Raw genomic sequence first — 20,510 nt, 5'->3', positions numbered from 1 at the left:
CTCCGTGGTGTCATGCTGGCCACATGACCGTGGAAACGACTTCCTCAATGGCCTTGAAATGGAGATGAGCATCACCCCCTGTAGTCAGCAATGACTAGCGGAGTAAAATCCGCAGGGACTCCTTTACCTTTACCATGTGTAAACATGTCATTATGCAAATGAGATGAATTAGTGCAAATGATGTACTATTAAATTGCAGTTGAACTAAGCGTAACTGCCCTCCTGCAGAGCTGGCTTTCTCTCAGTCTCTCTGATGTGAAGTCAATTATGAATCAATTAATATTCCCGCTTCAGGAATCCATATTAAAACATCTTTAATCAACCAAAGCCAACTTGTGTTTTACTAATAAATGTATTCTGATGTTTACTGCAATACATTCAGAGAGGATGCCAATTTAATTCTAAAGAGAATTGCTCTAAAGGCTAAGGGTTATTAAACAATGGTCAAAAAGATTGGCTGAAGTGCAAAAAAATATGCAAGTAATTCTGTATGCTCCAGTATCAGATCTTGTGATTCAAAAATATATGATCACCTTCTTTTAGAATGTCATTATGAGCCCCCTAGCACCATAAGGGGGCTCATAATTTGTTCTACTCAGAGAGAAAAAAAATCCCATCCATGCTCCCAAGCCTTTTGTTAGATCTGGACTGTCCAACCTTAACAACTTTTAAGGACTTGTAGACTTCCAGAATTCCCAGCACGACTGGCTTCAAGTTGCCAAGATTGGACAGCTCTGTGTTAGTTTGTGATATTTTCTGCATTCACTGCTTTGTTCACAGACCTGCTTTATTGACAGGACAAGGCGGTAGAAAGCTTGCCGGCATGACTCTCAAGCGTTCATTCTGTACTGCTATTAGGAAAGGCTCTTGAATGTGTTCTGTTCAAAAAAAAACAACACAAGCAAATGTGGTTTGTGAGTTTTAGAACATTTGTCCTTGGGCCAAGATTCAGAAGAAAATACACTTAACAGAAATAAGATCTCTGATAACCTGATAACCCAAGGTCAACTTCAGTTCTTCAACTTTAAGACAATGTTTCCCCACCTTGACAGTTTTAAGACACACACACATCTTAAACTTCGTAGTTTAAGACGGAGGTCCCCAACCCCTGGGCCGCCACCCACTACTGGGCCGTGGCCTATTTGGAATTGGGCTGCGCGAGTGGCTGGCCAGAGGGTGCACACGCAGCTCAAGTTCTGGAGCAGTGGGCCAGCGAGCACTCAGGTGTGTGCCAGCCTGCCACTCACATGACCCAGTTCCCCTCTCTCCCCCCAGCAGGGCTGCCAAACCACAAAGGCAGTGATGAAATGCACAATTTTTTGCTACGGGTTCTGTAGGAGTGGCTTGGTGGGTGCGGCTTGGTGGGGATCATGTGACTGGGTGGGCATGGCCAACTTTCTTTTTTTACTTTTTAAAGCAGTGTTTCTCAACCTTGGTAGCTTGAAGATGGGTGGACTTCAACTCCCAGAATCCCCCAGCCAGCGTTGCTGGCTGGGAGATTCTGGGAGTTGAAGTCCACCCATCTTCAACCTACCAAGGTAGAGAAACACTTTTTTAAAGCATTTTTACTACCTATTCGCCCGAACTGATAGTAAAAAAATGCTTTAAAAAAATAAAAAAAACACGTTCCCATGATCGCAGAGCACAGCTGTGATCGTCGGAACCATTTTTTTACTACCGGTTTGCCCGAACCGGTAGTTTTTATCACTACCGGTTCAGGCAAACTGCCCAAACCGGAACCAACTGGTAGCATTTCATCCCTGCACAAAGGTTGGGAACTGCTGGTTTAAGGTTAGACTTGAATATTGGGTGCTCTCTAACAAAATGAAATTCAACAGTGAAAAAACTAAGGTTCTACATTTAGGGAAGAAAAACAAAATGCACAGGTACCGAATATGTGGTACCTTGCTCAATAGTAGTAACTGTGAGAGGGATCTTGGAGTCCTAGTGGACAACCATTTAGATATGAGCCAGCCGTGTGCAGCAGCTGCCAAAAAAGCCAACACGGTTCTGGGCTGCATAAACAGAGGGATTGAATCAAGATCACATAAAGTGTTAATACAACTTTATAATGCCTTGATAAGGCCACACTTGGAATATTGCATTCCGCTTTGATCACCACAATGTAAAAAAGATGTTGAGACTCTAGAAAGAGTGCAGAGAAGAGCAACAAAGATGATTAGGGGACTGGAGGCTAAAACATATGAAGAACAGTTGCAGGAACTGGGTATGTCTAGTCTGATGAAAAGAAGGACTAGAGGTGACATGATAGCAGTGTTCCAATATCTCAGGGGCTGCCACAAAGAAGAGGGAGTCAAACTATTCTTCAAGGCACCTGAGGGTAGGACAAGAAGCAATGGGTGGAAACTAATCAAGGAGAGAAGCAATTTAGAACTAAGGAGAAATTTCCTGAATTAATAAGGGGAACAACTTGCCTGCAGAAGTTGTGAATGCTCCAACACTGGAAATTTTTAAGAAGATGTTGGATAACCATTTGTCTGAAGTGGTGTAGGGTTTCCTGCCTGGGCAGGGGGTTGGACTAGAAGACCTCCAAGGTCCCTCCCAACTCTGTTATTCTATTCTATTCTATTCTATTCTATTCTATTCTATTCTACTCTACTCTACTCTACTCTACTCTACTCTACTCTACTCTACTCTACTCTACTCTACTCTACTCTACTCTACTCTACTCTATTCTAGCCAAGATTGGGAAACACTGCATTAAAACAGATGCACAAAGGGCCTGGTGGCTCAGTAGACTAAAAGCATTGTGATTTACACCAGCTGTCTGCAATTACTGTGAGTTCGAATCTCACCAGGCTCAAGGTTGACTCAGCCTTCCATCCTTTCTAAGGTAGGTAAAATGAGGACCCAGTTTGTGGGGGCAATAAGCTGACTTTGTATAAATATACAAAAGTATGAAGGCTATTGCTTAACGCATTGTAAGCCACCCTGAGTCTCTGGAGAAGGGCGGCATATAAATCAAATTTAAAAAAAAAAGATGCCTAAACTACTATTCAAGTCACTGGCATACAAATAGTCTTCAACTTATGACCATTCATTTAACGAACATTCAACAATGATTCTACATTACAATGGCAATGAATAAAGTCACTTACAACCAGTCCTCATGACTGTAGTAATGTCTCTATGGTCACGTGATCACCATTTGCAACCTTCCCAGGGGGTTTCCAATATGCAAATCAATGGAAAAAACTGGATCCACTTAACAACAATGTAATTCACTTAATGACCACAGTGATTTTCTTAACAACCAGAGCAAAAAAGGTTGTAATATCAGATGCAGCTCACTCATCAATTGTGCTGAGTGTCAACGAACGTTCCTGTCTACACTGCGGTCATAAGTCGAGGACTACCTGTAAAGATATTAAGTCTCTGGGCAAAGGTTCTTACCTGGTAGCTGTGGATAAATCTTTTCAACCATATATTCCTTAAGATTTTTTGGCATTTCACCTCGAATGTCAACAAGAACTCGAGTTTCATTGGAAGAAATCTGGTAGATAAGCACTGGGCAAGGATTGCCTAAAACCAGCTCGGCATAATTGGCTTTAAATTGAGGAGAATTCTTTATAGACAAAGAAAGAAAGAAAAACATTATTTAAAAAAAAGAATTTCCCAGAACCTTCCTGCTCTTCCTTGATTGCAATGAGTAATTTTTGGCTGACTAATAACCCAAGGCTCATAGACTTTCAACAAGACTGAAAGTTCATATAGCAACAGGCTCTACCACAACCCATCATCAGGCTGAAATCATTTAACTAAGCGGAGTGTTTTCTCCCCGCTGTAATTTCTTTCCTCTCCAACTCATGCCTGAAGATGATTCTTTGCAAGCCAGTTTGAGAGAATCTGGGACTGAAGAACTGGATTAAACTGCTTTAAAGCAGGGGTGTCAAACTCGATTTCATTGCGGGCTGCCTCAGGGTTGTGTTTGACCTCGGGGAGTGGGGGCATGGCCAGGAGGCATGGCCAGTTTGACATCACTTGTGTTGGGGGTGCCTGTGGTGGTCCGAGCATTCTGCCAGCGAAAATGGAGGTCAGGAAGGCCGCACTCCGTTTTCACTGGTGGAGAGTTGCAAGAGGCCATCGCAGCTGAAAACAGAGCTCCATTTTTGCTGGCAGAGGCACCGCAGTCCGGTTCTTTGCTGTTTCCAGGGCGGCCCTGCGGGCCAGATCTAAGCACCCTGCGGGCCTTGAATTTGACACGCCTGCTTTAAGGAAGATGCATCAGCAAAAGGGCAACAAAAGAAATCATTTGTGTGGTGGGTAGAGATAAAAACATGTGAAATGCTATTCTATGGTATAGGTCCGTGATGGCTAACCTATGGCACGCGTGCCACAGGTGGCACACGAAGCCATGTCGCCTGGCACGCCAGCTTAGCTCTGGCACACACATGCTGATTTTCGGGCCTTCTGGGCCCACCAGTAGTAGGGAAACAGGCTGTTTCCTGACTCCGGAGGGCCTGGGGGGTGGGGTGGGGTGGGGAAGGCCTGTTTTTCTTTCTCACCCGGCTCCAGATCCTCTCTATGCATCTGTGGAGAGTGAAAACAGCCTTCCCCACCCCCTCAGAGGCCCGAAATGGCCTGTTTCCCAACTTCCAGTTGGACAGGAAGTGACTTTTTTTGCTGTCCCCAGCCTCCAGAGACTCCTAGAAAGGCGTGCCAGGAGCGGGGGGAGAGGGGGTCATGCGTGCATGGACAGGGCACATAGAATTATGGGTGTGGGCACGCACACATGCGAACCTCCCCCGCCTCCCCCCCTTTCTGGCACGTGATGGCAAAAAGGTTAGCCATCACTGGTATAGGTAATCCTCGGTTTACAACAATTCATTTAGTCACTGTTCAAAGTTACAACAGCACTGAAAAATGTGATTTATGACCGTTTTTCAGAGTTACAACCTTTGCAGCATCCCCACAATCACATGATCAAAATTGCTTGGCAACTGGTTTATATTTATGACCGTTGCTGTGTCCCAAGGTCAGAAGCCAATGGGGAGGCCAGATTCACTATGCAACTGGGTTCCTATCTTACCAACTGCCGAGATTCACTCAACGACTGTGTCAAGAAAGGTCTTAAAATGGGGCAAAACTCACTTCACAAATCTCTCACTCAACAACAGAAATGTTGGATTCAGTTATGGTTGTAAGTCGAGGACTGTAATTATAACCACCAAACATCCAAATTTGATGATAGTATTGCTTCGTGTTTTATGGAAACACTTACCTTCAAAATGCATCCTACAAAATGAGAGGGGACTTTCACTTTGCTGGAGATGAGATTTTTTCGAAACTTGGAAAACAGACCATCAGCAACTACCGTTAAGGGGGCGTGGAGTTCCTGCAATACAAAACAAATCAACTAAATAGGGACTAAATGATAATGATCATCGCGATCAGTGGCGGAATTCAATTTTTTTTACTACCAGTTCCGTGGGCGTGGTGTGGCTTGGTGGGCGTGGCAGGGGAAGGATCCTGCAAAATCTCCATTCCCTCCCCAATCCAGGGGAAGGATACTGCAAAATCCCCATTCCCTCCCCACTCCTGGGGGAAGGATATTGCAAAATCTCCATTCCCACTCCACTCTGGGGCCAGCCAGAAGTGGTATTTGCCAGTTCTCCGAACTACTCAAAATTTCCGCTAACAGTTCTCCAGAACCTGTCAGAACCTGCTGAATAGCACCCCTGATCACGATGCACAACCTGTTACAGATAGTCCCCAACTTTAACTGTAACTGAGCCCAGAATTACAGTCATAGGTCATGCTAGGTATTAAGCGGGTCACCACATGACCGTCCCTGATTTTATGACTTTTTGTTTTTGCAATGGTCATTAGGTGAATCTCTGCAGTCGTTAAGCAAATCCATTGTCCGCAATGGGTGCTTTTTGCCAAAAAATATCATAAATCACAGACCTCTGACTGCAGGATGCTGCAAACAGCCATAAACATGGGCCAGTTGCTGAATGCCCAAAATGCAATCACATGACCGCAAGGGGGGAAGCAGTCAGAATTTCGAATCTGGGACATAATTAGCCTGGGGAAGTCCATTGTTATTGAATGGTTACTAAGCAACCGGTCATAAGTTGAGGACTCCTTGTACCTTACTGGTTTTAACAGGCCAACCTGAAACGCATAGTAGTATGTGAGTCAGGAATGAGTTAATAATTTTTGAAGGTTTCATTCTGCGCTGAATTCTTCTCACCCGCGATTTTCTCACACATCTTTATATTCCTCAAGCTACACCTTGCACACATCCTGACATCCACATTAAGTGCTTTAAAAACAATGATTCCATTGGAAGGCATATACCACATTGCCTAATTCAAAATATGGTTTGTATTCCTATTATTTTACTAAGCCAATAATGGCGAATGTTTTGGGCTCAGCGCATCAAAAATTAGGAAAAATGCTTCATTTGTCTTTTTTGGCATGTCTCATACAAACACGCAAACAAAACAGAAACAATTTCTTTATCTTCTCCCCAATTAGGCCGCCATGAACAGCGGTACTCGGTGACAGCGCCAAGGCTGGGCCTAAAGCAGAGCCTGAGGCCTCGACCAGCTCTAGTACCATGGCTGCCATTCAAAATGGCCTCCTTCTGCTGTACCGCAATGTGCTTGGGATCGCCCAAGGCTTACGTTCTTGAAGTGGCTTCAGAGGATGCTCCTTTGCGGTCTCTGCAGGGTCCTAAAACTGCACAAAATTTTCAGAGGGTCTGAAAGCTCCTTGAGAGCACAGCCCTCCCACACGACTTCAGCACAATCCAGAAGCTGCACAAGACCGTATACCCCATTCTCACATGGCCTCCAAAGCTTCTAAAAATCATGCTCCAATGGGATTTGCCTTCAAGAATTCTTACTGTCGGCTGCTGGTGCATGATGGCATCACCCAAAAGGTTGTGGCGTGTCACCTTTTGACATGCGTGTCATAGGTTCACCATCACTGTAATAAGCTATCTGATTAAGAATTGCAACTTGTTTAAAACTGATGTAGTGTCCTAGAACACTGGAATAACCAGAATTGCTGGAAAATCTCACCTTTGTATCACCAGTTTCTTTATCTTTGTATACGATTCCAGCTACACATTCCTCTTCTTCAAGCAATTGTACCACTGTCCCCTCAATAAATTTTGCACTGGAAAAAAGCAGATTTTTTAAAAATGCATACATGGTATACATTTTATTGTGTTGGAATTGAAATGGGTGCCTCTGTTTAGAAATGTTGCAAGTTGGAAAGTATTTCTTCTCTCTTTTCTTTTTTAGTCTACACCAGGGGTGTCAAACTCAAGGCCCAGGGGCCAGATCTGGCCCGCAGGGTGCTTAGATCTGGCCCATGTGGTCGCCCTCAAAATAGTGAAGGACCTGCCTGTGGTGCCTCTGCCAGTGAAAACGGAACTCGGGCTCCCGGGCTCCATTTTTGCTGGTAGAGGGCTGCAGGAGGATCCACCCAGGCCTACCCAGGTGCTCCCGACATGAATGATGTTGCACTGGCCATGCCCACCTGGCCACCCAAGGTCAAACAACAACCCTGATGTGGTCCTCAATGCAATCAAGTATAATACACCTGGTCTACACTAAAGACTAAAACTAGAGAGGGTCCCTTCTCGAAACAGACAAAATAATCTAGTCTGGCTGCCAGATTGGTATAATGGTTAAGTTGCTAGACTAGGAAGAGGGAAATCTAGTTCACTGTGAACCACAAAAATTCATTCATTCTCTCTCTGTACCCCTCTTTTTCTATGTGTGATTTTTATTTTCATATAAAGTACATAATTAATAAACCATGAAATTATATTCACTGTTAGACAAAAGAGCTGTTATATGGAAAACTGGACTTCTGAAGTTGAAAAGAAAAGAAAAGGAAGAAGATGTTAAAGTGTCAACCGTGAAAGAAAATAGTTTTAAGAAAAATCTGAGCAAAGGAGAATAACTATGTGTTATCAGGTTGGTATGTTCTAGGAACCATTCTAGACCAGAGGGGGACAATTAATTTTCCCAAGAGGCCAATGAGAAACTGGAAGAGTTGTCGAGGGCTGCGTCTACCCCGCCCTATTGCTGCTGACACCCCGCCCCCTGTACTCGCCCCCGATGCTGCACCAATTCCTGCTACCAATGCTGCCCTGGTGCCCCAACCCCACCAACGCCCCACCTTCACTGTTGCTGCTGCCGCCGGCCACGCTCGGACTATCCACAGGTCAGATGTGGCCTGTGGGCCATAAAATGCCCATGTCTGATCTAAACAGACATTCTTCAAATCATGTGTCCCGAGCCTGGGCTTTCAGGTCTTCCAATAGTGCACAAACCATACCATTTTTCTAGACAGCATTTCTAAATCTTGGCAATTTTAAGATGTGTGGACTTCAGTTCCCAGAATTCCCTACCAAGCTGGCTGGGGAATTTGGGAATTGAAATCCACACATCTTAAAATGCCCAACCTTGAGAAATACTGCACTAATTTGATAGCCTAAGCTAACCTCTGTCCTCCTAAGATGTTTCTATAAATCACTTTTTCTTTCCACCATATTTAACAAGTTTCTTTCTAGATATTAGAAATGCTACTTGCAGAGAGAACTTTGATTAAGGGTGCCTGGAACATTCACATAACACTTGTAAGAACATGTTAAACCTTTTCCAGGAATGCACTGCAGTTGCGAGAGCAATCACATGAACCCAGGAAAAGACACAACTTATTTAAGGGGCTTCGGCAATGCATAAATTCAAGTGTACTCCGAATCTTATCCCTCTCTTCAAATACAATCTGTTTTCTGGACTGATAGTTTACGTCAGGGGTGCAGCTTGGCTGTCTCAGGAATTCTGGGACTTGAAGTCAACAGGTTATAAAAGGGCCACATGTGCCCATCCCTGGTTTACGTACTTTTAATGTAGACAATTAATTCTTTGTTTTCAGGCTGTCAGTATGCCAAAAATGACAAAATTAGGCTTCAACAGAAGTAACCTGTTTTGTAACACTGGTGACTCAAACAGCAAAACAAAAAGGGTTTACGCATTAACTTCTAAGAGTTTCACTGACAGAACATATAAAAACCAATCCAACTGATATTGAAAATGCTTCTTCTGGCTAACTCCAAACTATTCTCAAATGCAATGAATAAAAGAAAAGCACATTTAAAATGAAAAACAGATGGATGCCCCTGTTAGGCATGCGGCCTAACTTACTTGGGCTGAGATTTTAGATTATGATACTTACTTGGGTTCTGACATGGCTGCCCTTCGGAGACCCATGATGAAGCGTCCATGATGAAATGCTTTCCCGTTCTGCACTTGCCCGGCTGCTGTGCAAGGGTAAGGGATCTCAACCTCTGCCTTGTTCTCAAGGTTATGAACGATGTAGCCATTTATTGTATGAGCATCTATATCTTCCACAGCATCTGCAAAATAAATGGATGGAGAAAGGAGGAAGATTTAGGAGGAGCCAGCTATCTTAAAAACACATATATACAGTGTACTTTTCAAATAGACAGCTATTTAAAGTTACAACTGCCAAAACGTCTTAGGGAGATATTTACGCAAGTGAGATTTGAACAGCTTGACACAATAACGGTCAAATATGGGAGATTCCATTCTATACCCTACAATGGACGTCTCTGCATTTGCGCAGCAGCAGAGTAGATGACCTGGATCGCATCTTATTTGATCGTTGCCTATATAAGAGGGTGACAGACAGGTACCTTGGTCTATATATTAAACGAATGATCCATTGGGACCCCATATCAAAACCACTTACCTTATGTGTGGCCAGAATCCAAAAATAACATTTAATACAGCACAGTACTTAAGCAAAATGGTTTGGTTGTGTTCGGCATAGGTAGGATGGATTGGGCCAGGTTATAGGGGTGACACCGAAATATAATTTTATTGTATTTTATTTATCTCTATATTAAATTATTGTATTTCATTCCAATTCCATTTTAAATTGTTTTTATCAGATTTTACTTAATAATTTGCGTCTAGAACTCTGCACTTGGCCCAAGGGCTAATCAATAAAGTAAACTAAGATATCTGCAGTGACTGGTGGTATGTATAGCCCAGGGTTGGGCAACTATGGCAACTTTACGATCTGTGGACTTCAACGCACAGAGTTCCCGAGCCAGCATGGTTAGCTCAGGAATTCTGGGAGTTGAAGTCCACAGATCGTAAAGTTGTCATAGTTCCCCACCCTGGGATATACAGTCAGGATTCATAACACAGCAGCCTCTCAGCCAGTCTGAATGGAATCAAGGGCTGAGTTTGAATCCAATTTGGATTCAAGTCTGAATGAAGTTCAGGTTCAAATGCTTTTTTTTTTCATGTAGGCTTTAATTCAGACATTTTATCTGTTTTTTTCCCCCACTTCTGGATAGAGAAAAAAAAAGCATTGTTCTTTTAAAAGGGAAATAGGGAATTTCCAGGGAAATAGAAAAAAGACTTACGGTCCCTAAGTTTGGATATATTATGTCCACAACAGCTCTGGCAAATAGTAGGAATTATCTCCAGGAGTAACCCAAGCGAAAGAACGGGGAACTTTGTTTCTGCATTTTGTTGTTGTGGATGTTGTTCCGACTCTTTGCCGACTCATGGACCACAGGACAAAATCTTCCCCTGTCCTCCACTGACTCCCAGAGTTTGGCCAAATTCATGTTCATTGCAACCATGACACTATCTAACCATTTCATCCTCTGTTGTCCCCTTCTCCTTTTGCCCTTTCCCAATTTCAGGGTCTTTTCCAAGGAGCCCACTCTTCCCATTTGGTGGCCAAAGGATTTGGGCTTCAGCTTCAATTTCTGTCCTTCCAAAGAACAGTCAGAGTTGATTTTCTTTAGGATTGACTAATTTGATCTCCTTGCAATTTCAAGAGTGTTTTATTTTAATTACTTTTCTCTGTATTTGTTTGAGTGAAATTTTCTTTACATAAAAGTTCAGCAAATGTATAGAATTTAAACTTTTATGCACACACTAGTCCTCTAGTACATTGAGGACTAGTACATAGTCCTCAATGTACAACCATAATTGAGCCTAGAATTATGATCCTAACTAATGCTGGTCATTAAGTGGGTCATCACATAACCACACCCAATTTTATGACCTTTTTTGTGGTCGTTGTAAATCAAAACGAAGCGGTCATTAAGTGAACATCATGGCCATTAAGCAAACTTACTGTTAGCAATGGGAGTGTTTTTTTTAACAAGAAATCAATGTCAGTTTCTGGTTTTTAAAAAAAAGTCATAATGTGCTGGACATTGCAAATAGCCATGAAAGTGGATCATAACTTCGAATGGTCATTAAGCAACCAGTTGTAAGTCTACCTATACCTGGTTGAGTATGAGGGTACTTCCTTTGCTGAATCTTATTATCTCTCTACTGCCTCTATTTCAAATTATTGCACTTAACTTTCCTTCAGGGTAATAGGTGAAAAAGTCAAATTTGAAGTTCATCTTGGACAGTTTTGGAAAATTCCTCTAACACTTGAACAGCTAAAGACCACTTAAACTGCATCACTGGTAACCTGGGACTAAGATAATATCTTGGGGAAATAGCATAGAAAAGATGTCAGGGAATGTTTATCTAAATATTTATAGGTACAGGTAGTCCTTGATTTACAAGCACAATGAGGACCCAGATTGTGGGGGCAATAAGCTGACTTTGTATAAATATACAAAAGTATGAAGGCTATTGCTTAACGCATTGTAAGCCGCCCTGAGTCTCCGGAGAAGGGCGGCATATAAATTAAAGCAAAAAAAAAATTGAACCCAAATTGTCTGTTACGTAAGATATGTTAAGTGAGTTTTGCCCCATTTTATGACCTTTCTTCCCACAGTTGTTAAGTGAATCACTGCAGTTGATAAGTTAGTAACGCGGTGGTTAAGTGAATCTGGCTTCCCCGTTGACTCTTGTGAGGTCGCAAAAGGGGATCACATGATCTCGGGACACCGCAACCGTCATGAATAAGAGCCAGTTGCCAAGCATCTCAAATTTGATCACATAATGATGGGAGCACTGCAACATTGTAATTGTGAACAATGGCCAAAAGTCATTTTTTTCAGTGTCGTTGTAACTTTGAACGGTCACTAAATGAACTGTTGTAAGTCGAGGACTACCTTAAATGGTCTGAAAAGAAGGAAGAAAAACATGAATAAACTGATGGTGGGATGAAGAAGAAGAAGAAAACATCACTCTGTTCATGTTCAAAAATCACACATTTTGCTTCCCTTCATTAAGGGCAATATCCAACAAGCAATGATAATGACAATCTTAACCACGTTTCTTCTCTTCTAGCTATAAAATCTTTCCTCTGTCAAGCAGGTTTTTTTCACTATCTTGGTTTTTCATCTTTTGATTTTTCTCTTTTTTCAGTGTTAATTCTGAGCCATGAATTTAAGGCAAGTTAGGCTGTACAATTGGAGAAGTTTTATTAGTATTATTTCTTTTCTGGCTTTTGTAATATAGTTAGTCCTCGACTTACAGCAGTTCATTTAATGACTGCGAAGTGACAACACACTGAAAAGGGGGCTTATGACCCCCTTTTCATACAATGACCATGGCAGCATTCCCCATGATCATGTGATCAAAATTCACACATTTGGCAACTGACTCATATTTATGACGGTTGCAGTGTGCCCAGGTCGTGTCATCAACTTTTGCGACCTTCTGACAAGCAAAATCAAGGGGGAAGCCAGATTCACTTAACAACTGTTGTACTAACTTAACAACTGCAGTGATTCACTTAACAACTGTGGCAAGAAAAGTTGTAAAATGGGGCCAAACTCACTTAATAAACGTCTTGCTGAGCAACAGAAATTTTGGGCTCAATTGTGGTCATAAGACCAGGACTACCTGTAATTACAAGAATACAAAGTAGAGGTAGAACAGCTGACGGGCTGTTGAGTGAGTTTCAAAAACTTGCAGTTAAAGCATTAATTCCCAGATCTGTGAATGGAAGACAGAAGTGTTTTTACCAGCAATTCATGTACCTTGAAGGCCTAGTTCTTTTAGCGTGTTATAACCTCCTGGCTGTAAGAGTTCTCCAACAATCCTATCAGGTTCCTTCAAATCCCGCTCAATGACCGTCACTTTCCTACCATCCCGGGCCAGCACTGTGGCCAGAGCAGAGCCCAGTACACCAGCCCCCACAATGATCACTTCTGGATCAGGTTGCGCAGCGGCTGTAGAAGCTGAATCGGTTTCTGTTCTACTGTCAGGTGAAGGGATGACTCCTCTTGTACCCTAAGTCAGAAAGAAGACAAATCAAAGGCATTTAGGCTGGTACAATGGCCTTACAATATGCAGCAGATTTAGTGACACTCAGTGGGAGCCCAGTGGCTCTAATGGTTAGGACCCTGGGCTGACGATTGGCAGGCTCTTATTCGAGACCCGGTTGCTGCCGTGGGACGGGGTGACATCCTGTCTCAAGGTCCAGCTCCTGCCAACCCAGCAGTTCGAAAGTAGGTGGCTGTGAGTAGATAGATGGGTACCACTTTGCCGGACAACTTAATGAGGACATGAAAAGAGCTCTCAACTGGCCGTTGAGCTCTTCAGGCAACCGTTCAATCCTTTCACAATCCAGAAACATTTTGGTACTCCCAATACAGTTGTAGTAGTGCAACAGTCCTTTTAGTGACCATTCAAAGTTACAACAGCACTGAAAAAAGTAACCTATGACAGTTTTTCACACTTACGACCGTTTTAGCAACCCCATCATCACATCATCAAAATTCAGACACTTGGCAACTGACTCATATTTATGATGGTTGCAGTGTCCTGGGGTCATGTGATCACTGTTTTTGTCACTGTCTGACAAGCAAAGTCGACGAGGAAACCAGGCTCACTTAACAACCGTGTTATTAATTTAACAACCACAGTGATTCACTTAACAACTGTGGCAAGAAAGGTCATAAATCGGAGCAAAATTCATTTAACAAATGTTCTCACTTAGCAACAGAAATTTGGGACACAATTGTAGTTGTAAGTTGAGGACTACCTATACTCAAACTCAGTTTAAAGCAGTCTAAATTTTGTGTCACACTTAACAGCTGTATTTGAGGGGGTATTTTGGACATAACAAATTTGGATAACCACAATATCTACCTCACAACTTTAGGGCTTATGCACCTGCATCAGGTAAAAAGAGGCAAGTATCTAAATGCAGCATATGCAGGACCACATCACTGCACATGTAAAGGCCATTTTTGGCATTTGGGTGCCAAGAACTGAAATGAAATATGAGAAACCAAGAAGTTTCTGATTTTGAACACTCAACAATTAAGATTTTTCAGAGCACCTGTACAACAGCATAGTAAAATTCTTGGCAATTTCCCCTCTTTTTTCTGGCGCCTCTTCAGGTTTAGAATTTCTGTCCTCAGGTCAGTAGATTATTTCAGATAATTCCAAATACTATTTTGCCAGATATTTCTGTTTCAAAGTCTAGGTAAACTGGTTACATCAGAGTTCTAACATATTATCGGACGTATCTTTTAGAAGCTTATTTCCTCAAATAATTGCATAATTACATAAATAGTCCTTGGGCTATGTCCATGCAAATAAGCAATGTTAGGCAGAGTGAAGGAAAGGAATAAGCAACAGTATGTCAGAGAAAGTAAAGGCTTAAGATAATAAAAAGAGCAACAGCTGAAACTGATTTATATCGCCATTTACTAAACCTCTACTTTTAATCTTGCAAACCACTTTTCCTTCCATCAAAGCCATAAGCAATATCTCACACTGCCCCTTGTTTTTTTTTTTTTCTAAACCTCACCTCTCTCATGGATCTTCATTTTGCTCTGTTGTTCATCATCTGTGTGCAGCTTGCAATCTCACTCCATTTTTGTTGTCAAGTGCAACTATCTTTCCATTAATTTTCAAATCTGTACTTCTCATGCAACACTCAACCTATCTCAAATGGGCTGTAAATCGTTCAGGTTCTCAGTCAACAGCATGGCTTTATTTGCATAGCAAAGTTCATGCATATTCATGTTTCCAATCAACACAGTTCTAACACCATAAGGATTCCTTAAACGTCAGGTGATAAATATATTAAACGTCCATGGGAACATCATACATTCTTTTCTTGCCTGCTTGGGATCAAACCATTTGGTAAGTGTTTCCATCACTTTCAAGCACCCTTCACTTCCGTCATATAAACACTTATCACACCCAGCAATCAAATTCAAGCTTCTTTGCTTTATCCTACGTTTTTCCAAATCAGCATTTCTTAAACATTTTGCTCTCAGGACTTCCCACTTTTAAAAATTATGGAGGACTCTTAAAAAGAGCTTTTATCAATATTTATTGTATTAAAAATGAAAATTGAAGCATTCATTGAGTATTTTTCTTTATTGAATGTTGTATAAATAACAATATTAAACCAGTGGTGAAATCCAATTTTTTTTACTACCAGTTCTATGGGCGTGGCTTGGTGGGCATGGTGTGACTTGGTGGATGTGGCAAGAGGATACTGCAAAATCTCCATTCCCACCCCGCTCTGGGGCCAGCCAGAGGTGGTATTTGCCGCAGGGGTGAAATCTACTTACCTTCATTACCGGTTCGGAAGAACACGCTCCATGCGCGGGCGCTCACTTCGCTCACGCATGTGCGGGCACATCATGTGCGCACTCACACCTTCTGTGCATGTGCAAAACCTTCTGTGCATGCGCAGAAGGTAAAAAAACATTACTCCCTGGTTAAAACCAGGAAATAATGACACCTGGGCGGCGATCACTACCGGATCGACGAACCACAGGGAAAAATCGCTACCGGATCGGGCAATCCGGTCCAATCCAGGAGCATTTCACTCCTGCCGGTTCTCTGAACTGTTCAAAATTTCCGCTACCAGTTCTCCAGAACCTGTCAGAACGTGCTGGATTTCACCCCTGAAATATTTATTATTTTATAAATATTTATTATTTTATAAATATTTAATATTTATTATCACAAATATTTTTCATGAAAAAATCCTGATGGCAGCCGGTATGCAGGCCATCAAAAGGACAGAGAGATAGGTGAGGATATTCAAGAGCCTTGTCTTCATTAATTCATGCTCAATATTATAAACATTATTATATACATTCCAAGTTACAATCTTTCTTCCGTACGGTCATCCACAAATGTGCTCACGGATTTTAACCTCCATGGTTCACCATGTCTTAGTCAAAGGCTTCAAAACAAGTGCTCCTTGACTTACGATGGCAATTCCATCATTAAGCAATGCAAGCAACCACATCCCTTAGCACTAGCAATCCCTGCAGTTCGAGTTGCCACGTTAACCAAATCCCAGTCATTAGATGAGGCAGTTTCCTACCAGTTTCCAACATCCAAAGTCAGTGGGAAAACTGGCAGGAAACTGTAAATCCCAGGCCTGCAGGCAAGTAAATGGCTGCTGCTGGGTTGGGGGAAACCAGTGTGAAGGGTATGGGGGAAGGTTGAGGAGGGCACAAGGGAGTGCGCATGAGAACACAAATAGGAGAGGATGCGCAGGAGTGCAAGGAAGGAATGGGAAGGGTGTGTGGAAATAGGCAACTGGCTGGGGTGGTCCAAACACAGAGGGACTGGGGGTGGGAAAGACTTACTCAAACTTTGCTGCCAGCTTCCCCACTGACTTTCTGGGGAAACCAGCAGGAAGGTTTCAAATGGTGATCACCTGATCATGGAGCAGTGCAACCGACTGTAAGGGTGAATCTGTTGACAAGCACCAAGATGGCAATCATATGACCACGGGAATGCTGGGACAGCCAAAACTCCAAGGACCAGTTGTAACATCCTGTTGTTCAGTGCCCTCGTAACTTTGAACAGTTGCTGAATGAATGGTTGTCGGTCAAGGACTACTTGTACAACTTTTTAGTAACATAGATAAAGAGCGAACTAGATTACCAGGTTTAAACATATCGATGCACCATTCTCTGCTAATGGTAAAAGCACAGCCTTGATCAGTTTGACACATCTGGTTCAGTAGTGGGTTTCAATTCCCGGCGCTACCAGTTCGCTATTGGGAGCGTGCGGGAGCACATGTGCGCTTTGTGCGCATGCTGCACTTCTATGCATGTGCAGAGGGTTCTGCGCATGCACAAAGCGTTTTTGATGACGGGTGGGTGGATGGGCGGAACCTCCCGCCACCGCCACTACTGGTTCGCCCGAACCAGGGTGAACCAATAGCAACCCATCACTAATCTGGTTAGTGTACCACATATGTCATTTACTCTAAAATACTCACACTACTCTATGTAAGCCAGAACCTCTAACCAAACACAACCTTGAAATTGAACTTTTTTTTTTTTTTTTGCCCACTTACCAATTAGAAGGTACAAACAGTTATCCTGGCAGACTCAAAATAGAAGTGGCTGCACCAAGGACAACTCAGTGGTAGAATAGATAGATTGCATGTAAAAATGCAACCTTTCCATAAATTCAAAAGCAGTGAAAAATGGCTTCCTGCCATAATTAATTTTCAGCACTTCAGATACAAGTAGTGGTGAAATCCAATTTTTTTTTTACTACCGGTTTTGTGGGCGTGGCTTGGTGGGCGTGGCAGGGGAAGGATGTTGCAAAATCCCCATTCCCACCCCACTCCAGGGGAAGGATACTGCAAAATCCCCATTCCCACCCCACTCCAGGGGAAGGATACTGCAAAATCTCCATTCCCGGGGCTAGGGGCCAGCCAGAGGTGGAATTTGCCGGTTCTCCGAACTGCTCAAAATTTCCGCTACCGGTTCTCCAGAACCTGTCAGAACCTGCTGGATTTCACCCCTGAATAAAAATTATTTTGTTACTAAAGTGTTTTACAGATGGATGGATGTTTGGTGTTCAGTCTACTGAAAAGTAGACTTCACTAATTGTAAATTTAGTGACTGAAGTTACTTTAAACTGTGCTTGTTACAAATGGGCTTATAAAGTGCTGAATCATGAGAAACACGTTTTTTATTTTTGCCTCCTTAGAAGTAGCAGATAAAACAAAACATTAGTGGTGATTGTCGAAGACCCTATTTCTTTGGTTCCCATCCCAAGGCCTATGGGCTCTAAGAATTCATAAACTCCTCCTTTCAAAGTTCCCCACTAACACTAAGGCTGACCAAATGGAAGAAATCATGCCTGTTGAGTTGGAAAAACTGCCTCAGATTTCATTCAAGTTTTAATTGTTCCATGGCCTTTGCACCCAATATGAAATATATTCAGTATTTCAAATTTTGTAACTATAGTCTAGTCCAGTGGTCCCCAACCCCCGGTCCGCGGACCGGTGCCGGGCCGTGGAGTACCTGGCACCGGGCCGCACAGCGGCCGGGGGACATGAACGCTGCAGCGCAAAGGCTCCTGGGCCATGCGCAAAAGCTCCTGGGCCGTGCGCAATGGGCCGTGCGCAAAAGCTCCTGGGCCGTGCCCCCACCCCTGCGCGCGCTCAGCGGGCCGCGGCGATAAAAAGGTTGGGGACCACTGGTCTAGTCCACAGATTGAGCGGCACGGTGGCCTCGAAGTGAAGACGCTCACCTCCCCCTTGGGAGGTGGAGAGTTCAATCCTAGGCAGCAGCAGATGTTTCTCTATCAGGGAGCAAAGAGAAAATATCTGCTGAGAACTCCGGGTAGGCATCAGGAAGGGCACCTGGCTAGTAAATGCTCAGCTCCATTCAGTCACTCTAACTCCACCCCGATAAAAGGGATTAGAGGATCATTAAAAGAAAAAAAAAAGTCTAGTCCAGTGCTTCTTGAACATTTTGATCCCGGGACCCCTTTACATTCTCAAAAATAATTGAGGACCCCAAAGAGCTTTGGTTTATATGGCTTGTAGTTATCAATATTTACTACATGGATTGGAAAAGAGCTGATGTAGTTCCCATCTTCAAAAAAGAGGAAAAAATAGATCCAGGAAACTACAGACCTATCAGCCTGACCTCAATACTAGGGAAGATTCTGGAAAAGATAACTAAGCAATGAATCAGCGAACACCTAGAAGCAAACAAAGTAATAACCAAAAGCCAACATGGCTTCGTCAAAAACAGATCATGACAAATTAATCTTATTGCATTCTTTGACAAAATGACAAAATTAGTGGACCAGAGGAATACTGTTGATATAATTTACTTGGACTTCAGTAAGGCATTTGATAAAGTAGACCATAGCCTACTACTAGATAAAGTAGAAAAATCTTGGTTAGACAGCATCACCACCAGATGGATTCGTAACTGGCTGACCAACCGCACTCAGCGTGTAGTCCTCAATGGAACTGCATCTATATGGAGAGAAGTATGCAGTGGAGTAGCCCAAGGCTCTGTTTTAGGCCCAGTACTCTTCAACAACTTCATCAATGAGTTGGACGAGGGGATATATGGGGAACTCATCAAATTTGCAGATTGATGCCAAACTGGCAGGAATAGCCAACACTCCAGAAGATAGGCTTAAGATACAAAAGGATCGTGACAGACTTGAACATTGGACGCTATCTAACAAAATGAAATACAACAGTGAAAAAAGTTAAGGTTCTACATTTAGGCAAGAAAAACAAAATGCACAGGTACAGTATATGTGGTACCTTGCTCAATAGTAGTAACTGTGAGAGGGATCTTGGAGTCCTAGTGGACAACCATTTAAATATGAGCCAGCATGTATGCAGCAGCTGCCAAAAAAGCCAACACAGTCCTAAACTGTATAAACAGAGGGATAGAATCAAGATCATGTGAAGTGTTAATACCACTTCGTAAGGCCACACTTGGAATATTGCATTCAGTTTTGGTCTCCACAATGTAAAAAAGATGTTGAGACTCTAGAAAGAGTGCAGAGAAGAGCAACAAAGATGATTAGGGGACTGGAGGCAGGAACATATGAAGAACGGTTGCAGGAATTGGGTATGTCTAGTTTAATGAAAAAAAGGACTACAGGAGACATGATAGCAGTGTTCCCATATCTCAGGGGTTGCCACAAAGAAGAGGGAGTCAAGCTATTATCCAAAGCACCCATGGGTAGAACATGAACTTTTAAAACTAAAATTAAAACTAAAGAAACTTACAATATTTATTTGTTTGACTTTACAGATCTCTAGGGCTCCCCAGACTAAATTTTGAGAGCCACTGTTCTAGTCTGTGGATGGTCTCATTGCTCTTACGGCAACAGTTGCACATTCCAGCTCTGGCACATCCATATCATGAATATACAAGAACAGCCCATTGACAACTATGATGAATTATGCTTACATGTACCTTTGAACAGGTGATTTTCACCTCTGCTGTCCAAGAATTCTTCACTTAGAGGTATCATGACAGTACAGGTACTTACAGTCATAATTGGGACCAGAATTTCTCTTGCTAAGCAAGACGGTTATTAAGTAAGCCGTGTTCAATTTTACAACTTTTGCACAGTTGTTAAGCAAATCACTGCAGTTGTTAAATGAATTGAGCAGTTGTTAACCGAATCCAGTTTCCCCCATTAACTTTTGTCAGAACAGAAGCCAGCTGAGAAGGTCACAAATGGGGATCATAAATACATGCCAGTTGCCAAGTGCCCAAATTTTGGTCATGTGACCAT

At 42.6% G+C, this 20,510-nt stretch overlaps 1 protein-coding gene across 1 annotated transcript in view; it reads right to left on the bottom strand.

Annotated features, from left to right (window-relative positions):
- The window catches only part of SQLE (squalene epoxidase), a 32,055-nt gene that overhangs the window by 8,295 nt on the left and 3,250 nt on the right, over nucleotides 1-20,510 (bottom strand). Inside the window, exons 3-8 of the mRNA XM_034422290.3 lie at nucleotides 12,983-13,235; nucleotides 9,223-9,403; nucleotides 7,053-7,149; nucleotides 5,243-5,356; nucleotides 3,415-3,586; nucleotides 783-878 (exon numbers count right to left, since the gene is read on the bottom strand). Coding sequence (XP_034278181.2) covers nucleotides 783-878; nucleotides 3,415-3,586; nucleotides 5,243-5,356; nucleotides 7,053-7,149; nucleotides 9,223-9,403; nucleotides 12,983-13,235 — 913 coding nt within the window. The remainder of the gene's footprint in view (nucleotides 1-782; nucleotides 879-3,414; nucleotides 3,587-5,242; nucleotides 5,357-7,052; nucleotides 7,150-9,222; nucleotides 9,404-12,982; nucleotides 13,236-20,510) is intronic.

The sequence above is a fragment of the Pantherophis guttatus genome, chromosome 3 (genome assembly GCF_059756535.1).
Source record: "Pantherophis guttatus breed Tessera chromosome 3, ASM5975653v1, whole genome shotgun sequence".
Taxonomy (NCBI): Eukaryota; Metazoa; Chordata; class Lepidosauria; order Squamata; family Colubridae; genus Pantherophis; species Pantherophis guttatus.
This window is presented reverse-complemented; position numbering and strand designations above follow the sequence as displayed.